Below are 20,053 nucleotides of genomic sequence, written 5' to 3' on the forward strand. Positions count from 1 at the left end.
TAGGCCACACATGGTGGTGCTGCTCAGAGATTGCTCCTGGTATTGTTTGGAGACTGTATGCAGTGCTGAAAATTGAATCAGGGCCAGATGTGTGCAAGGTAAGAGCGTTAATTTTTGTACTTTCTCTTTGGTTTCACATGAAAAAAATTTTAACTGTAAAACAAGGGAATAAAACAAGATGCATCTCCAAGAAGCACAGTAGCACGGTCTAGTGTAGCACGGTCCTCCCATTGTTCATCAATTTGCTTGAGCAGGCCCAGTAACATCTCCATCGTGAGACTTGTTGTTACTGTGTTTGGCATATTGAATACATTATGGGTAGCTTGCCAGGCTTTGCCATGTAGGCGAGATACTCTCGGTAGCTTGCTGGGCTCTCCGAGAGGGGCAGAGGAATCAAACCTGGCTCGGTCAGGCTGGCTGTGTGCAAGGCAAATGCCCTACTGCTGTGCTATTGCTCCAGCCCCTCCAGCATCTCCAAGAAATGATGTAAAATAATTAATTTTCATGAAGTTTATATCTAGGAATATTCACTTCTCTTGTCTTCAAAGTTTTTTTGTTTTGCTTTTTGGGTCACACCCGGCAATGCACAGGGGTTACTCCTGGCTCTGCACTCAGAAATTACCCCTGGCAGTGCTTGGGGAGACCATATGGAATGTTGGGAATTGAACCCGGGTCAGCCGCATGCAAGGCAAACACCTTACCCGCTGTGCTATTGCTCCAGCCTCAAACTTTTTTTTTTCTTTTTGAGTCACACCTGGGGTTATTCCTGGCTCATGCACTCAGGAATTACTCCTGGTGGTACTTAGGGGACCATATGGGATGCTGGAAATCAAACCCAGGTCAGCCACATGCAAGGCAACTGTCCTATCTGCTGTGCTATCACTCTAACCCGTCTTCAAAGTTTTTAATGAGGAAACGGGAGCAACAGTTCAGTGGATGGTGCACTTCCTTGCACATGGCCAACGAGGTAGAATCCCCTGCACCACATATGGTTTCCCAAGTTCTGCCAGGAATGATCCTTGAGAGGAGAGTCAGAAGTAAGCTCTGAGCAATAATCAGTAGTTTTTTTAAATTAAAGAGCCATGATTTACAAAGTTACTGATAGTTGAGTTTTAGGCATACAATAATTCAATACCAATCCCTTGACCAGTATTAACTTCCTTCTGCCAGTGAAAAAAATTTAAATAATAAAAAAATTGTAACTGAAAGCATATTTGAACCACGGCTATCTCTAGATCATTGAGGTTGAGGAGACTTTTACTATCTCTTTGTGCTTGACTATACAGTTTAATGTTGACTGACGCTACTTATTTATCAAGATAATGACATTTTGACTGTAGACTGACTAGGGAAAACAAACTGTGCTCCTTAACTTCTATATTAAGGATGTGAAGAGAGACTAAACTAAAAAAATTAGAAAGTAATCTTTCTACTGAAAACTCAATGGATTTTCAGTAGTAGAAAAAAGCACAAGTAATATTTTTATATGAAGTGGTAGGACTGAGTGGAAAGAACTGAGTCAAAAAACAGATCTGTGGCCTGCAAGCCTATACGTCAAGGCTGAAGGGAGAAGATGGAGAGATGACAGACATGCGTGTCAAACTGCTGCGGGGACTGAGAATACAAGACAATTCTCCTAGCTACCTAAAAAACTGTGATACTTACAGTTGTGACTTTATCTGAGCTGATCCTTTAGGTAACTGGTTCATATAGAGGTAAATGTTGATATTTTGTTTAAAAGTCAGCAAATTAGAAGCTGGTTCTGTACAAAATACTGACTTTTCCATCATAGCAGGATTTTTGCTGTAGAAGAGTAGAAGCTGTCTATAAAAGTACCTAAAATAAATGAATTACATCATTATCAAGTGATGACATTTTAAAATAATGTATCCCAATGAATATAGTATCAATGCATTCAACAATGAATTTCTGTCTCCTAAAAATCATCTCAGCCTTTAAGACCTTTGAGAAGCCTGCAGATAGAATCTTTCTGCTCTGGGACTTGCAAGAGAGATCATTCTTATGGCCTCTCTGTTACACTCTGAGTTCTGCTGAAGAAGTAATAGTCTACTAAATCCTCCTTTCTTTCTCAGACAGCTCTCTCCCTTTCTTGCCTTACTTCTTTCTATTCTCCTTTCCTATCCAGGAAGATACACACACAACTCTGGTTCCTGCTTCTTAGTGGTTCTGAAAAGCACATGTGTGTAGGAATAATGCTGTAAAAACCGTAAGCTGTGTTTATTTCTTTTTTTTTTTTGTTTTTGAGCCACACCTGGTGATGTTCAGGAGTTACTCCTGGTTCTGTACATCCATGTGGGATGCCGATGCCAGGCATTGAACTCGGGTGGACTGGGTTCAAGATTGACCCACTGCACTATTTCTCTAGTCCCTGTAAGTTGTGTTTAAAATGGAAGAACTAGTGAGATGATTACTAATTAAATCGGGGAGACTATTATCTGTTCCAAAATCCACAAGAATTTAATGCTACTATCAAAATAAAATTAAAAAAAAATCAAGCACCAGTATGTAATAGAGTTTGGCAAGAAGGGAATTCAGAGAGGTGACTGCAGTTTTAAGTAATTCAGTAAGAATCAAGGGCAGTGGGAGGACAATGAGTGGCATTACTTTCACAGACCATACAAGCCTTCCCTCTTAATATGATAGAATTCTTTTACAATTAATTTAAGTTTTGTTTGTTTTGTTTTCTGGACCATGCCCAGCAGTATTCAGGGGTTTCTCCTGACTTTGTTCAGAGGTAACCGAGTAGTGCTTGGGGAACCATACACAGTATCAGGAATCAAACTGGAGTAAGCCACATGAAAACAATCACCTTATCCCTTGAACTATCTCTATGATTCTATTTAAGTTTTTAAGATCTACCTAAATTTAAAAAAATACGGATTAAGAACAGCAAAATGCTGATAGCTAGATATCACTGACTACAGATATCAGAATATTTTTATCAAATAGTATTACCCTATTTTCACATTTAAAATTTTCTAAAGAAGTTTTATGTAGCTTATATAAAACTTATATGAAACAGAGTCTCCTGCCTCCGCACCTAGCTGTCTTCACCGGGGCCCCTTGGAGGAGGGTGGGTTGAGCTTCCCTCCCCACCTCGAGCAGAGCCCTGGCACCTGAAGACCTCTGGTTCCAGCCACAGCCATGCTTAAGACCATTCTCCACATGTTCAGACGAGCCTCACGCATGAAGGAACCGGCAGAGGAACCCAGGTGTGTGGGACCTGGGGTGTAGATCTCCAAGCCTGCTCCGATTAGGACTGGGGCCTCCTCCACCCAGATCCCCCATCTTCCAGTATGTAGGCATTACACCCACCAACTGCCCCTGGCACTGTTTAATCCCATCAACGGCCAAGACCCTGAGACTATAAACCTGCTCCCGGAAGCGCATGGCCGCATTTGTGGCCGTGCGACATCTTATTATCTAGTTCTTACTCTGGAGAACCTGGAAGGCTACCAGAAGTATCCTGCCCACACGGCAGAGTCTGGCAAACTCCCTGTGGCGTATTCAATATGCCCCAAACCAGTAACAATGATGGTCTCATTTTCCTGACCCTGAAAGAGCCTCGAATGTGGCACTTTTTAAAATCTCTGGGCTAAGACGAAGGAGATGTCACTGGGGCCTGCTCAAGGCAATTGATGAACAACAGGATGACAGTGATATAAAAATTTATGTAAAATTAAACAAATTTATGTATTTATTTAAAAAAATACGGATTAAGAACAGCAAAATGTTCTTAGGCAATTGATGAACAACAGGATGACAGTGATATAAAAATTTATGTAAAAGCTTTATATAAGCTATATATATTATTTATTTCTATATATACTTTTAAAAAAGTTTTATATAGATAATGCAAAGGCTGAGTTTGCTCACATGGGTCTTGACTCCTGTTCAAAAGCTGTTGAAAATCAAAAGCTGGTAGATATTATAGGAAGTAACACTAATCTACTTTTCATATTTTTGTACAATGGAACATCCTGAAGAATATTCCTGGCCTCTCTTTCCTACCTGCAATGTGCTTCTAGCAATGAATCATAAGTTTGGAAAAAGAAGCCTACTCATGCCCATTCCAACCCTTTTGTTTCTCTTTGAGAAATACCTGCTTAAGAAATGCCGTATCTATGTTCTGCCAAATGGCAAACTTCATAGCCCTTAAGAACAGTCTGACCAAGGGGTATTGTTATAATCAAGGATGAAATACTTCGGGTTGCAGTCTATGCCTAAAAATGTACTCTGATTGGTAATACATGGCATTTTTATATTATAAAGAAAAAGATAAATTTTATAGGGCCAGAGATGTGAATGAGTGTCAGTGACTGCCTTGCCTGTGGAAAGTCCTAGGTCCTATTCTTGGCACTGGAAAAAGTTTTTTTTAAAGTTATAAAATAAAATAACACTCTTACCCTTTAAAATGTTTTTTTTTTAATAACAGAAGTTACTGAATCCATACACTAGATACTGCAGTGACTATGATGAGGGTTCCGAAAGGAAAACAATGGTAATAGCCTGTTTCATCTTGGATATAAGCATCCTATAATGTAAGGCTATAACCTGTAATGGCTCCTTGACTTTCTCTGTGATCTTACCTGAGGAGAGACCGCCTTGCTGTCACAACAGCATGGGTGTCATGTAGCACCCGTCCGTCCGGCTTGATGCATTGGCTGTAATTGTATTCACCTGTGCCTATGGCTACCACTTCATGCTGTCCAGCTGAAAGGAAAGTTTCAATTTTAAAAAGCAGTGTCTTTTATTACATTTCACCTTTTTTTAACTACAATCAAACTGACAGACATGATTTTCAAATATGAATCTATTTCTTCTACAGCTAGATTAGTTTTGCTTTCTAGGAGATTTTATTGGCACTCTACTTCTGTCTTAAGCAAATTATCTACATGTAATGCCTCTAATTTTTTAATCCATTTTCTATCTCTACAAAGCAAGTAATAGTTTCTACATTTTACTGAAATTAGGCTTCAGATGAAGAAAGACTTTTTTAGGAGTCAAGCCACTTACCACTTTTTTCCTGCAACTTTGATCCATTCACTTTTTGCTGTGAGATTTCTTTGAAATGCAGAACTTTTTCTTCCTTTCACAGTCCAACTGAAGGCTTTCTATAAACTAGTCACTAGCTCATTATTTCTCATTACTTGTGCTGATAGCTTCAAAATATCTTTAGACATAAATCTATTTTTTTTTAATGTAGGAGTACTGCTATTTTTTCAGCCACTGATTAGGCTGACTGAATTGGGCATGAACTCCACAAATCTTTTTTTAAAGTACAGTTTGACATTTGGCATGAAAGATTTCCTCTAATTCAACAAAAACTGTTGAGGTTCTACAAAGTATCAGCACTGGTATGTGCTGGCAATAAATTCTGACTAGGAGTAAGAACAAAACAGATCAACAATATGGAGCTGACGTTAAGAGTACTGGGAAGGTTATTTCTGTATGCAAATTTATCTCCAATCAGACTGAAATCTAAGCTTCAGCTTTAGGCTAAGGGCATTCCAGTCAAAATGGAGAATGGGAATTGGTGGAGGGATGGGCACTGGATCATTGTATAACTGAAACCCAAGCACAACAGTTTGTAAGTCTACAACTCTACCTCATGGTGTTTCACTAAAAATAAAAATTTTAAAAACAGTTAAAAAATTTAATAAATATTTGTTTATAATGCTAAAAAAATCCAACTCTACAGACCCAGGCAGAGAGGCCACAGGCACTTCCCCAGAGGAGAGACATCAGATGAGGTAAAAGAGGCATCAACAAACCATTCTAAGGATTTGTGGATTTGACTCAAGAATTCTGACAAAGCTTCTAAACACACTTGGGTTTTCTTGTTGTTGCAGGGGCCTCCAGTGTTCAGCAGTCACTTCTGTGAATACCTGGCAGTGTTCAGGGGGTTATGTTGGAGTTAAACTCATGGCCTATCCTTAATCCAAATACTTAATCCCTTGGTGTTATTTTGATTCCTCCTCTCTACATAAAAGTCTTACCATCTTAAGACTTTTAACTAGCATCCATACCTTCTCTCTCTCATCAGACCACAAAATCACTCAAAATACCTCAAATACTGCTTAACAGCTGATTCATAAATCATTATAAACTTTAAACATTTTGAATTAATAATTAACCTAGAATGCCAGAGGGTTAAAAAACATAGTATTTCATTGTAATCACATGACTACATGTAATCATGTGATTACAATGAAATACTATGGGGAAAGCAGAGGTTCATAATATTTCATACTTTAATCATTTCTCATTTGAAAAGAAAAAATGTTGAGTTTTTATACAGCCCTTTCTAGTATCTCATGGTAAGATTAGATTAGTAAGGGCTCCACATACTTTTTTTTTTTAAATGTGAGCCATTGTGGCATTCTGAAGATTTCTTTTGGCTACTGATCAGATTTTATCTTTACCTTTGAGAACAGAAAAGGACTCTTCAAATTAGTCAATGCCACACCACTGTCAACAGGAGTAAAAGCTCAAAACTGCTATAATACAGTAATTTTTCTACAAACACATAAAAATATATGGACTTACCTCTTTCAATTATAAATGCAGCCAATGAATTGCTACATTTCAGATAATCTGAATGATTAGAAATTAGTTGATTAAATGTTTCTTGGACAATCTGTGAAATTTTTGCATACTGAACATTTCTTCCTTCTAGAAAAAAAAAATTAAATGCATGTAAATTTTAAGAACACTGTGGTTTTTCTCAGAGATCTCAATTATTCAGATTATGGTCTTAGAATTAAGATAATTTATAGAGGCTAAGAAAAAGTTGTAATCTAAGTTACAGATGAGATTTTAAGCATTCAATTAAAAAATAGCACATGCTATTAAGATTTTTGGATAACAGTATTCTTTCTTATAAAAAGATGTCTTAGTATTACATGAAGATCAATAATTTATAATTGATGAAATATTCAAAAGTCATTAAGGACCCTGAAATTCTTTGCTTACAAGAATGTCCTATATACTGCCAGATAACCAATAACTTCCTGAAGAATGAGTCATTCCCAATTTTTGTGACAATCAAAATATATTATTGGTGGAGGGATGGGTACTTGAACATTGTTTGACTGAAATGCAATCATGAAAGTCTTTAAGTCTGTAATTGTATCTCACAATGATTCATTAAAATAAAAAATTAGAAAAAACAAAAAAATACCAAAATATATTATTGGTAGTCATTATGGAAACTTAATATAAAAGTTCCTTTGAATACTGAAAGTATAGTTATGTGGTTAATAAAATCATAATTACTATTTAACGAGTACCTACTGTGCACTAGGCCCTAATTACCAATATACATACATTTAATCTTCAAACAATCCTACAGTTAATTACTGATAGGGCCATTTTACAGACCAATGAAGGTATACAAAGTAAGTGGTCCTAGGTCACTCAATGAATAACTTTCATTGTCTTTGTAGTTTTGAGGGGGTTTTAGTATTAAACTTTCATTAAAATTAAGTGAATGCAGGTTATTTGAAATAAATGTTCCAAACCACCATAGAGCACCAGAAAAACCACAGGTTTTCATTAACTTCACTTTCATTAACTTCAAGTCCACCTGAGCAGAATTGTCAAAAGCAGTTATATAAAATTGATAAACCAGTTCCATTTTTTTCTATTTTTTAAAAATTATTTTATTTTAGGCACATGATTTACAATACTATTAATGGTAGGGTTTTTTGCACAAGTTATTCCAACACCACACCCTCCACCAGCATGTCAGTTCCCTCCACCATTGTCCCAGTACCCATCCTATTTTTGCCTCTTTATTATGTAAAGGCCCTCCCGTTGTTCATCGATTTGCTCGAGCGGGCCCAGTAACGTCTCCATTGGAGATTTTGTTGTTACTGTGTCTGGCATATCGAATACATCATGGGTGGCTTGCCAGGCTCTGCTGTCTCTTTATTATAGGGAAAAAAAAGAACATTTCTTCCATCTTTCCTCTCTTTGTTCTCTAATTCTATGAGTTTTTTGCTTGTTTGTTTGTTTTTGGGCCACACCCAGTGCTTCTTATGAGTTATTCCTGGCTCTGTGCTTAGGGATTAGTCCTGGTGATGCTCGGGGATAATATGGGATGCCAGAGATCAAACCGAAGTTGGTTGCATGCAAGGCAAGCAACCTATCCATTGTACCATCTCTCTGGTCCCTAATTCCATGAAAATATTAAAGAAAGTCTCCACTTACTAGATCTAATAGCTTGACTAAAGTAAAGGCCCTCCCATTGATCATCGATTTGCTCGAATGGGCCCAGTAACGTCTCCATTGGAGACTTTGTTGTTACTGTGTCTGGCATATCGAATACTCTCGGTAGCTTGTAGCTTTAATATTTATATATTAAATATTATTTATAATTTATTTTGTTTTTCCATTATGATTTAATTTGGGGGGGTCTGGCAGTGCTTGGGGCTTACTTCTGGTTCTATGTTCAGGAATCCTTCCTGGTGGGCTCAGGAGGCCATATGAGGTGCTGGGGATTGAATCCAGGTTGGCCATGTGCAAGACATTCACCTTACTTATTGTACTACAGATCTGGCCCCTCCATTATAAATTCTTAATTGGATTTAATTCTTCTGAAAGAGATCATAAACAATTTTCCTACCGTAATGTACTTTTGAAACATACACTGGTTCAGGTGAAACAATAGGTTCTGCAGGGATCGGAGGAGGACCTGTAAACAAAGCAACATCAACATATGAAATGTCTCTGTTTCAAAGAACACATCACACCTTACAGTTCAGTGATAGAAAAATCCAAGAATAACTATTTTTCTCAATTATGTGCTACCAAATATCTATTAAGCTCAGCCTTGATATATTTCTTTCCTATAGTGAAATCAATTATGCAAAAAATGTCTGGGTTTCCTAATCTTACGCTACTAAATAGCTTGCTCCATAATAGATACATTATGAGAATGAAGTTAGTATGACACCTGTTTTGTTTTATGGAGGACCACACATGGCAGTACTCAGGGCATACTCCTGGCTCTGTGCACAGGGATTATTAATGGTGGACTCAGAGGACCACATGGGATACTCAGGATTGAATCTGAGTCAGCTTCATGCAAGGCAAGGTGCCCTACCCAGTGTCCTATCACTCCAGTCTCCATAACATCTCTTTTAGATGCTTATGAAATATTTTCTATATTTAGGAGTGCTCTGCAAACATCTTAAATTAATATTCTATCAAAGTGATAATTTATTTAATCATTTTTGTCCAGGGAAATGTTGTATCTGAAGCTTATTTTAAAAAATTGAATCACTGTGACATAGTTACAAAGCTGTTTATGATTGGGTTTCAGTCATACAATGTTCCTTCACTGCCCCTTCCCCAGTGTACATTTCCCACCATCAATGTCCCCAGTTTCCTTTCCCCTCTCTTGTCCTAACCTGCCTTTATGGCAGGCACTATTCTTTCTTTCTCTCTCTTTTCTTTTGGGCATTTTGGTTTGCAATAAAGGTCCCTGTCATTGTCCTCCTGTTGTTCATCGATTTTTTCGAGTGGCCCAGTAATGTCTCCATTGTGAGACTTGTTACTGTGTTTGGCATATCGAATACGCCATGGGGAGCTTGCCAGTCTTTGCCGTGGGGGTGAGATACTCTCGGTAGCTTGCTGGGCTTTCCGAGAGGGGCGGAGGAATTGAACTCGGGTCGGCCATGTTGACTGCATGCTAGGCAAATGCCCTACCCACTGTGCTATCGCTATTTTCTATGTCAAACACCACCTAATTTTATGCCTAAAATTATTAAAATAAAAATAATCTGGGCCAGAGACTTAGTACAGCTGGTAGGGTTCTTGCCTTGCATGTGGCCAATCCAAGTTCAATCTCTGGCTTCCCATATTGTTTCTGAGCACCATAAGGAGTAATTTCTGAGTTCAGAGTCAGGAGTAACCCCTGAGCATCAACAGGTGTGCTCCAAAAGCAAAGTTAATTAACTGATTAATTAAATCAGAGACATTCATAAAATAAAAAGTTAGCTACAAGAACTCAGGTCAGCCATGTTGGCCATGTTGGCCCTACCACGGTAGGGCGTTTGCCTTGCATGCAGCCAACATGGCCAACCCGAGTTCGATTCCTCCACCCCTCTCGGAGAGCCCGGCAAGCTACCAAGAGTATCTCGCCCGCACGGCAGAGCCTGGCAAGCTCCCCGTGACGTATTCGATATGCCAAACACAGTAACAACAAAGTCTCCAATGGAGACGTTACTGGGCCCACTTGAGCAAATTGATGATCAACGGGAGGGCCTTTACTTTTACTTTACTTTAGCTATAAGAAATATCAGGAATGTTAGAAAGAGGTTCCAAGACCGTCGCTTCTTGGCCTTTTGGCTAAGATTAAGATTCCAAGCCCAGAAATTTATAGATATAGAAAATAGTTATTTAAGGGCCAGAGAGACAGTATAGGGGTAAAGCACTTTCCTTGAATGAATCCCTGTTAAAGTTTCTGGTGCCACACATGGTCTTTATAGGCAGACATAGCCTAAAATTTTCCCCAATCTCCCACCTCTTCTGACCAAAAGTAATTTTTTGGCTTCTGGGCAACAACATGGTTATGCTCAAGGCTTACTACTGGTTTTACACTCGAATCATATGGAGTCCTAGGGACTAAAACCAGGTCAGTCCTATGCTAGACACATGTCCTACCCACTGTACTATCTCTCCAGCCCCCAGTAATTTTTTTATTGAATCAAAAAACCTATAATCTGGAGTGGCTCTCTGGCACGGCCATGGTTTGAGGCAAAAGGACTTAATCCAGAGCCCGACAGCTTGCGGCAGAGAAGTAAATGGACTATGCTTTAAACTACGGGGCCATGCCTCCCTTCCGCCTTTCCCGCCCCCACTCCCTCCCACTCCCCGGGCAGCAAGGTGACCGCTGCCTCAGAGCTTATTGGAAAGCCAGGTACGAGCCGGTGGTGATGGAGCAACTGCAGTCTCCTGGGAAGGGGGGCAGTACTGGCTCGTCCTTCACGCCCTATCGAGGTCACGAGTTGCCCACCACGAGCGGCTCTCTGGCATGGCCATAACACCAGATGCACAGAAACCAATCTCGTAATTATTTGGCTCTTGGCAGAAATCCCTCCAGACTTATCTAGTAAAATATCAGAAATCCAAAATCGCATGGCCGCTATAGCAGCTGTGCGACATCATATGGTTCTCATAACCAACTATAGAAAACAAATTATTTCACAATGCCTTTTCACCAGTTCTGATTTTTGGGTGGAAATTCTAAACAATAATGATGCATCTTTTGTCGAAATAATGAATGTAATCAAAGTAGAGAGAGTTCAGTAGAAATCATCTGCCTTGCAGGCATTGGGAGTGGTGGGAGGGGGGTATCTTGGGGTTCTTGGTGGTGAAAACAAATAGAAATAGTTCTTTTTGTGAGGGGGCACAGCTGACAGTACTCAGTGGCTAAGTTCAGTGCTCAAAGGTTGAGAGCTTGCTCCCAGTGGTGCTTGTGGGGCCATGTGGTGCTGCAAGGATGGACTCCAGTTTGTTGGGTTATTTCCCCAGCTCCCTAAAAGATAATTCTTTTCTTGGGGAGGGTGGGGTTTAGGCCACACCTGGTGGTGCTCAGGAGTGACAATCAGCTTATTGCTCAGGGGTGGCACCTGGTGGTGCTCTGGGGATTGTGTGATACTGGGATCAAATGTAGGCTTCCTGCACTCAGAGCATGTCCATTAGCCCTTTGAGCTATACCCGTAGCCCCTAAAATAAAATTATTTTATCCCCAGCAACACACAGGGTCCCCAGAGTTCTGCCAGGAGTGATTCTCGAACTTAAAACCAGGAGAAATACCTCAGTATGAGTGCGCGCACGTGCACGTGCACACACACACACACACACACACACACACACACACACACACACACACACACCCCACAATGTTTTAAAGCTGATGAGGGGATGAGGCTCAGTGTACTTGCCTCCATATGTGGGGCAGTCCTGAGTTCAACTGTAAACCCTAAGCACAGAGTCAGGAGTAGTCCCCAGGCAATGCCAAGTTCAATTCCTCTACTACTCTCAGAGAGCCATGCAAGTTACTGACAGTATCTCGCCTGCATGGCAAAGCCTGGCAAGCTCCCCATGACGTATTCAATATGCCAAACACAGTAACAACAAATCTCACGATGGAGACGTTACTGGGCCCGCTCAAGCAAATTGATGAACAACGGGAGGATCGTGGTGGTGAAAACATAAGTACTGGTGAAGGGAAAGGTGTTTGATCATTGTATGACCGAGACTTAATCTTGAAAGCTCTGTAAATTTTCCCACAGTGATTCAATAAATAAATATAACAAACAAAACAAAACAAAACAATGTGCTTGGGACCAGGGAGAGAGCACTGCTTGGAATCATCCCAGAGCACTGCAGAGTCACTTAATCACTTAACTTCCCGTTAGTCGTTGATTTGCTCGAGCGGGTGCCAGTAACATCTCCATTTGTCCCTGTCGCGTGCTAGTGTAGCCCAATGGCATCTGTTCACTCTGGGATCATGAAGAGCCTCAAACCGATCGTTCATGATCTTGACGAAGAAGTCTGATCATCTGGTAGGTGGGCGGCCACGCGGTCTTTTGACATCCCGTGGAATCCAGTCAGTAACAGCTCTAGTCCAGCGGTTGTCTTTAAATCTCATTACGTGACCAGCCCATCTGATTTTTGACACCTTGGCAAATGAGACAGCGTCCCTGATTCTTGATTGTCGATGGATGTTGGAACTCCGGATTCTATCTCTCATTTGAGTGAAACATGATATTCTAAGCATAGCTCTTTCTATTCTTCTTTGGGAGACCTGAATAGCGTTCTCATCCTGTTTGCGTAGGGCCCAAGTCTCTGAGGCATATGTTAATGCAGGAAGAACAGTGGAATCAAGAAATGTGCCCGGAGCCGGAGGTTCTTCGTCCTCTTAGCTATTTCTTCAACGTTCTTGAAGGCGTTCCAAGCCGCTCTCTTCCTCCTGCGCAGCTCGGGTGCCAGGTGCCATTTGTCATGTTGACTTTTTGACCTAGGTACACATAGCTGTTGCATTCGGAGATGGTTGTTTCGTTGAGAGCGAATGGGGCATCAGGAACAAGGCTGTTTCTCATAAACATTGTCTTCGTAAGATTCAGCTATAGTCCTACCTTTCCACACTCACGGTCAAAGTTGGCCAGCATTTGTGCCGCTTGGCTGATGTCTGGTGTTATTAAAACAATGTCATCAGCAAAGCGGAGGTGGTGTAGTTGCCAACCATCTATCTTCACTCCCATTCCTTCCCATTCCAGTCGTCGCATGATGTTCTCGAGGGTGGCACTGAAGAGTTTCGGTGAAATGGTATCACCCTGCTGAACCCCTCTCCTGACATCAACGATCACTTCTTTGTAGAATGGTGAGATCCTGGTAGTGAATCCGCAATACAGCTCACGGAGGATCTTGATGTATTGGGCTTGAATGCCCTGATTGGCTAGGGCTTCAATGACCGCTTCCGTCTCAACAGAATCAAAGGCCTTCTTTAAATCAATGAACGTTAAACAGAGCGGCATCTTGAACTCCTGAGAAACCTCAATGAGCTTGGTTATCGTGTGGATATGGTCGATGGTGCTGAATCCTTTGCAGAACCCGGCTTGCTCGCATGGTTGTCCTTCATCTAGTGTTCTGCCAATCCTATTTAGGATGACTCGAGTGAACAACTTGTAGATGACAGACAATAGGCAGATTGGGCGATAGTTGCCAATGTCATGGACGTCTCCCTTCTTGAACAGTAGTACGGTCCTGCTGGTTTTCCATTGGGACGGAACCTTGCATTCAGACAGGTAGCGAGTGAAGAGCCGAGCCAGTGTATTGATGAGTACTGACGGCAGGTTCTTCAGGTGTTCAGGTCTGACCTTGTCTGGGCCGGGTGCTGTTTGTTTCTTTACCGACGAAATGGCATGTCGGATTTCGGAAGGGAGAACGTTGGGAACGACGTATCCATCCTGTGGAATTTGGTATGTCGGCAAGTGGACATGGCTATCGAAGAGATTTGAGTAGAAGTCATGGATAATCTTCTCCATTGCCGTTCTGGAGGATGTGATGGATCCATCAGGACGTCGGAGGGCAGTCATCTTGGTCTTGTAGTTGGCGAAGGACAGGCGGGCGTAATGAATACTATTCATATTCGTTATTCATAATACCAGGGAGAGAGCACTGCTTGGAATCATCCCAGAGCACTGCAGAGTATAGCTCCTAAACCCAGACTTAAAAAAAATAGTGGGTTCCTCCAGCTGTAACATATGTTTTGCATGCAGTAAGGCGTGAGTTCAATTTTCAGCATCCCATGCTTCCCCACTCAGCAGCCCCTAGGCACCGCCAAAACAAGGGTGGCACATGTACTATCTCCCAATGAAAATTGTGCTTTTATTAAACCTGATAAAAAAACCTATAATCTGTAAGCAAAAGAATAGCATTACCTTGGTTTTACATAAATCAAATAATGCAAAAAATAAGTAAAAATATTTTGATAAATGATAAAATGACATTTAGTGTCAGCACCTGTAGGACATGTACCAAAAAATAAAAATTAGTAAATCTGAAAAATGGTGAACAAAAATACCACCAAAATTTAGAAAATACTTTCTTTCCTAAGTACTTATGACAAACATATAAGATTTCACATCAAAATTCATGAGATATGGCTGAATACAGTTTTAAATTGTTAACTTTTTTCATTAAAAAGTATGTAAGAATTCTAATAAAGAAATCACAAAGTGACTAAGAAAAATATTATAAAAGAAAAACTGAACGGGACTAGAGTGATAGTATAACAGGTAGGCCATTTGCCTTGTACACAGCTGACCTGGGTTCAATCCCCAGTGTCCCCAAAAGGTTCCGAGTCCCACCAGGAGAGATTCCTGAGCATAGAGCCAGGAGAAAGCCCTGAAAACTTCTGGGTGTGGCACAAAAACAAACTGAAAATTGAGCTGGAGAGATAGTACACTAGGTGAGGCATTTGATTTGCAGTAGTCTCACCAGGTTTGACCCTGGCACCACATATGGTTCCCTGTAACCTGCTAGAAATTAACCCTGAACAAAGGCAGGAGTATTCCCTGCTCTCCCCACCCCTGGCAAAAAGAAAGCAAAAACTGAAATGGAAACAACTAAAAAAGACCTTGTATTTTTAAGTCACATCGCATGGTGCTTAGAGATAGCACTACTCCTGGCTTTGTGCTAAGAGGTCACTCCTGGAGGTGTACAGGGGAACACATAGTGCCAAGGGCTGATATTGAACCTCTGCATGCAAAGAACACACACTGACCTTTGAGCTACCTCTCTGATTCCTGGAAACAAAAAGTTTTGGGTATTTTTAAATTTTATTTTCCCCTTACACTTTATATAAGGGCTGGAGCGATAGCACAGTGGTAGGGCGTTCGCCTTACAAGCGGCCAACATGGCTGACCCGAGTTCGATTCCTCCACCTCTCTCGGAGAGCCCGGCAAGCTACCGAGAGTATCTCGCCCGCACGGCAGGGCCTGGCAAGCTCCCCGTGACGTATTCGATATGCCAAACACAGTAACAACAAAGTCTCCAATGGAGACGTTACTGGGCCCGCTCGAGCAAATCGACGATCAACGGGAGGGCCTTTACCTTTTTTACTTTATATAAACACTGTGGTTTACAAAGTTGTTCACAATGATTGAAACAAAAAGTTTTAAAAACAAAACTTTAAAAGCCCAGTAGTAAAAATAAATTCGCAATTTGAAAAAATAATTAGCAATTTGAAAAAAGAATGCATTTATCACGACTGCTTAACAAATATCTTTCAGAGTTGGCTCACAGATAAAATACAGAACATGAAATGAATATTGACAAAAGTACACATTATGCTATTATGTGTAAGATGCTAGTAAGTCCTCTGATTAATATTTATATGATCTCCTATCATTTAATTATATATTGCTTACCAGGCACTGGTTAAGGGATTGGATGTACTATTACTTATGACAGTCATAGAAGGTTGTGACCATCACTGTGTCTACAGTCTTCAAACGTTGAAACAGATTTAGAGCGATGCTTTTCAACCCTTTTCAACTGTAGTGCTCCTTCTGATTTCTTTCACTTCCTGTGGGTCCCCCTGCCCTACAGACTGGCTCCCTTGCCTCGTGCTGTGGCTCTCCCATTTATGCAATTATTAGCTGTGACCCACATTGAATATTCTGCCTCCCAGTAGATATATGCTGGTTTAGATGGCAAATTTTTGTCCTTCCAGGATCTACAGTTCAGGTGAAATATTCATTCTATTTTTGGAGTTTATATTCTTTTTTTTGAGTCACACCCAGCGATGCTCAGGGGTTACTCCTAGATCTGCACTAAGGAATTACCCCTGGCGTTGCTCAGGGGACCATATAGGATGCTGGGAATCGGACCTGGGTCGGCCGTGTGCAAGACAAATGCCCTACCCACTGTGCTATCGCCCCAGACCCCTGGAGTTTACATTCTTAACCTATTTGCTATCTCTTTGATTTCACTGTTCTTCCTGCATTAACATATGCCTCAGAGACCTGGGCCCTACGCAAACAGGATGAGAATGCTATTCAGGTCTCCCAAAGAAGAACAGAAAGAGCTATGCTTGGAATATCACGTTTCACTCAAATGAGAGAAAGAATCCGTTGTTCCAACATCCATCGACGATCAAGAATCAGGGACGCTGTCTCATTTGCCAAGGTGTCAAAAATCAGATGGGCTGGTCACGTAATGAGATTTAAAGACGACCGCTGGACTAGAGCTGTTACTGACTGGATTCCACGGGATGTCAATAGACCGCGTGGCCGCCCACCTACCAGATGGTCAGACCAGATTGTTCATCAAGATCATGAACGATCGGTTTGAGGCTCTTCATGTTCCTAGAGTGGCAGACGCCATTGGGCTACACTAGCACGCGACAGGGACAAATGGAGACGTTACTGGCCCCCGCTCGAGCAAATCGACGATTAACGGAAAGTCAAGTGATCAAGTGAACCTATTTGCTATGCTACTAAGAGGACATTATTTTCTCAAGTAATTCTACCATTACTAAGTTTCATATAGGAAATTTTCACAAAACTACATTAAAAGCCCACAAAAATCACAGTACACAACAAAAGTATAAAAAATGAGAGAAAGCAATTTCAGGACTGGTACCCACGGGAAATCTGACAAGCTGTCAGGCAGTTCAGCCACATCTTTGGTGCTATTTAAAATCACCTTATTACTATGAAATATCAGTATTTGCCAAGTAACTCTTCACTGTATCTTTCTAGTAACTGCTTCTGGAAAATGATACCTTTTACAAATACTTCATACTAAGAATTTTTACCTGATGTTTCTAAAATTCTTGGTTCAGGTTCTTCCAATTGTAGAAGTTCATCCAGAGCCAATTTTGCTGCATTGGATCTAGACTCCTTTTTATTTTGTCCAAGTCCAGTCTTGTACTGAATACCATCCACCACAGCACAAAAAGCAAAATACGGTCCCATCACATTACCTAGAAAAGGAACTCAGAATGAATGCTACAATAGTTCAGTAATCAACTGCAACAGATAACTTATGTGGCAAGACATCTCAATACAGATATTCTAGAAACTATCTTGGCCTTAAGTTTTTCTGTAGCGTCAATACAAGCTAAAAGGAAAGATAGGAGGGTCTCTGAAATAGCTGAGGAAATCTTCTAGTAGTCACACTTGCTACAGATTTAGGGTGAACAGTGGTGCCAGTTTTAGAGTTTAGGTCAAACAGGAAGTGACAATGTCTTGTATAATCCAGCAATGGTTAGCACCCAACTATTTATCAAATGAGAGGTAAATGTATAGATTCTGGAAACACTCTAGTCTTCAAACCTTTACTATAAATACCCTTATGATCTCCAGAAAAAGGATTCCTGCTAAATTCTTTAAGATGCACCAAAAAAAGAAGTCACGTTAAGCAATTCAACCCATCACTTGCTTAGGAGGATTCACAAGGAAAATAAAAAAATATGATTAAAATACATCCTGAATAATTTATCTGAACATCCATACACCAGAAATGACTAAAAGTTTTAATTTTACACATTTTCTTTCATACAGGAGCCTCCCTAGGGAGACATTTTCAGCAATGCGCAAGCTGGTGGGGCTGGCCTGAGTTTTCAGTGGTCAGCCTGGTAATGCAGCACTCATGGGCCTGGTAGGCTAGGGGCCACCAGAATCATCCTGATGGTGTTCAAGATCCAGGTGGTGCTGGGAATAAAAGCCAGGGACTTGCACACACAAGAATATGCTCTACATCACTAAGTTCTCTCCCTGAATCCACACAGTTACTTCGATAAAAAATTAAATAAAATCATTTATACTTTTTGCCTAAGGTTTTCCAATTTACCACCTTTGTTGGTATTCAAACATTAACCTTTTAGGGTTATATCTCAGTTCTAATTATGGTTGGCTAGTATTTAATCATTATCATTTTATCAGGTAATACATTAACTGCAAGTTTTCATGTGTTAAGATCAGCATCCAGATTTTACAAGAAACTTCTGAATGCATCTGGGCAAACTGCTTTCCATCTTCCATTTATGACTTTATTTTCCCAACATCTTTTTAATATAGTAACCTGGGTTCCGTCTAAATTCACTAAATCAGAGAATAGCTCTAACAAGTTTCCCAAGTGATTCTTGCCTAGCATATTATCGAATTACGTTTGTAAATAAGTACTGTCAGAGGATGGAAACTTTTTTCATGCTTTATCCAGTTTATACTTTAGGTCCTCAAACATTAGGAAAATTCCTGTAGAACTTATTTAAAAACAAGTTCGCTGCTCTCACTGCCAAACCTACTGAGTTAAATGATTCAACCTGACTATGAATATAAAACAATAAATTGTATGTTTGAATATTTATTATGCTCAATGAAGATTTTCCCTGATCATTTCCCCCCTACTGTGGCCAGCAGCTTTTTCATTTCCCAAAGGCATCCTGAGATCAGTAATAGAAAGATAAATAAATTTAAGCACATACTTCTGATATTAAGAATTTATCCAACCTAGTAACAGAATCTAGGAATACTCTCTTCATTAAAGTTAGGTGTCTGTCACCTGTTAACTGTTATTTTATTCAAAACAGACTAGAAACCACTTCACTATTATCATCATTACTACAATGATTCTAATTACCATAAATTTTACTTTATTTAGTAAAGATGCTAACTCTGAGATCCAAACAGGCGAAAGTCATGCCAGGAGGAAATTGAACAAAGTACTTGATAGTTGTTGTGTACAAACATATACACATCTATTAACGTTTTGCTTCTGTTTCTCATACTGTCAGCCTACCTCGGCCTCTTGTGAGCACCTGATTCTATATCCCTCTGTGGTCATCAGGAGAGGGATTTTGCAGGTGCTTTCTGCACTGACTAGTGTGTAATACTGCAGTCTCTCCAGGCACAATGTTGTCTTTGAGATTGAGAAATGGAGAAAATATGTCTGCACACAATATCACCTAAGTGCTATTTTTAAAACCTCTACTCCTTAACCTCAGAAGCAAATATGACCAGTTTTTATTAAGCACCATCATAGAATCCTTCTCAAAATATAAGTATTTATATTAATGTCTATTAATCAATAATTATAATTGATACATATTATTTATATTAAATACAAAATATAAAATATTTAACATCTCTTTAAAATGTTTTACAAGTATTTTCAAAACAAAAAAAATCCGATAAGATCAATAAGATATCAGTTCCACTTGTCAAGCATAATTTATAAGTTAAAATTCAGTGATGTGACTTACTAGCCAAAGCTTCAATAGTTAAAAGTGTGGGGCTGGAGATATACTACAGTGGGCAGGGAACTTGACTTTTGAACAGGGGTCAGTCCTCGGTACAACATACAATACTGAGCCCCATCAGGGGTGATCCCTGAGCACAAAGCCAGGAGTAAGTTATGAGCACCATTGGGCATGGTCCAAAAACAAAACAAAATAACCTAGGATGCTTGAACATAAAAGCTTCTTAAGAAGTCTAGTTCTCAAAACATT

The 20,053-nt window shown here is 40.1% G+C and overlaps 1 protein-coding gene across 2 annotated transcripts in view; it reads right to left on the reverse strand.

Annotated features, from left to right (window-relative positions):
• Positions 1-20,053, reverse strand: part of ADAD1 (adenosine deaminase domain containing 1) — a 40,663-nt gene that overhangs the window by 19,738 nt on the left and 872 nt on the right. The window contains exons 3-7 of one of the 2 annotated variants that reach the window (XM_056134543.1): positions 17,360-17,527; positions 8,651-8,719; positions 6,571-6,696; positions 4,611-4,734; positions 1,666-1,836 (exon numbers count right to left, since the gene is read on the reverse strand). In XM_056134543.1, the coding sequence (XP_055990518.1) occupies positions 1,666-1,836; positions 4,611-4,734; positions 6,571-6,696; positions 8,651-8,719; positions 17,360-17,527 (658 nt within the window). The remainder of the gene's footprint in view (positions 1-1,665; positions 1,837-4,610; positions 4,735-6,570; positions 6,697-8,650; positions 8,720-17,359; positions 17,528-20,053) is intronic. The other variant, XM_056134542.1, reaches the window with a different exon arrangement.

The sequence above is a fragment of the Sorex fumeus genome, unplaced genomic scaffold (assembly GCF_029834395.1).
Source record: "Sorex fumeus unplaced genomic scaffold, SorFum_2.1 ptg000099l, whole genome shotgun sequence".
Lineage (NCBI taxonomy): Eukaryota > Metazoa > Chordata > Mammalia > Eulipotyphla > Soricidae > Sorex > Sorex fumeus.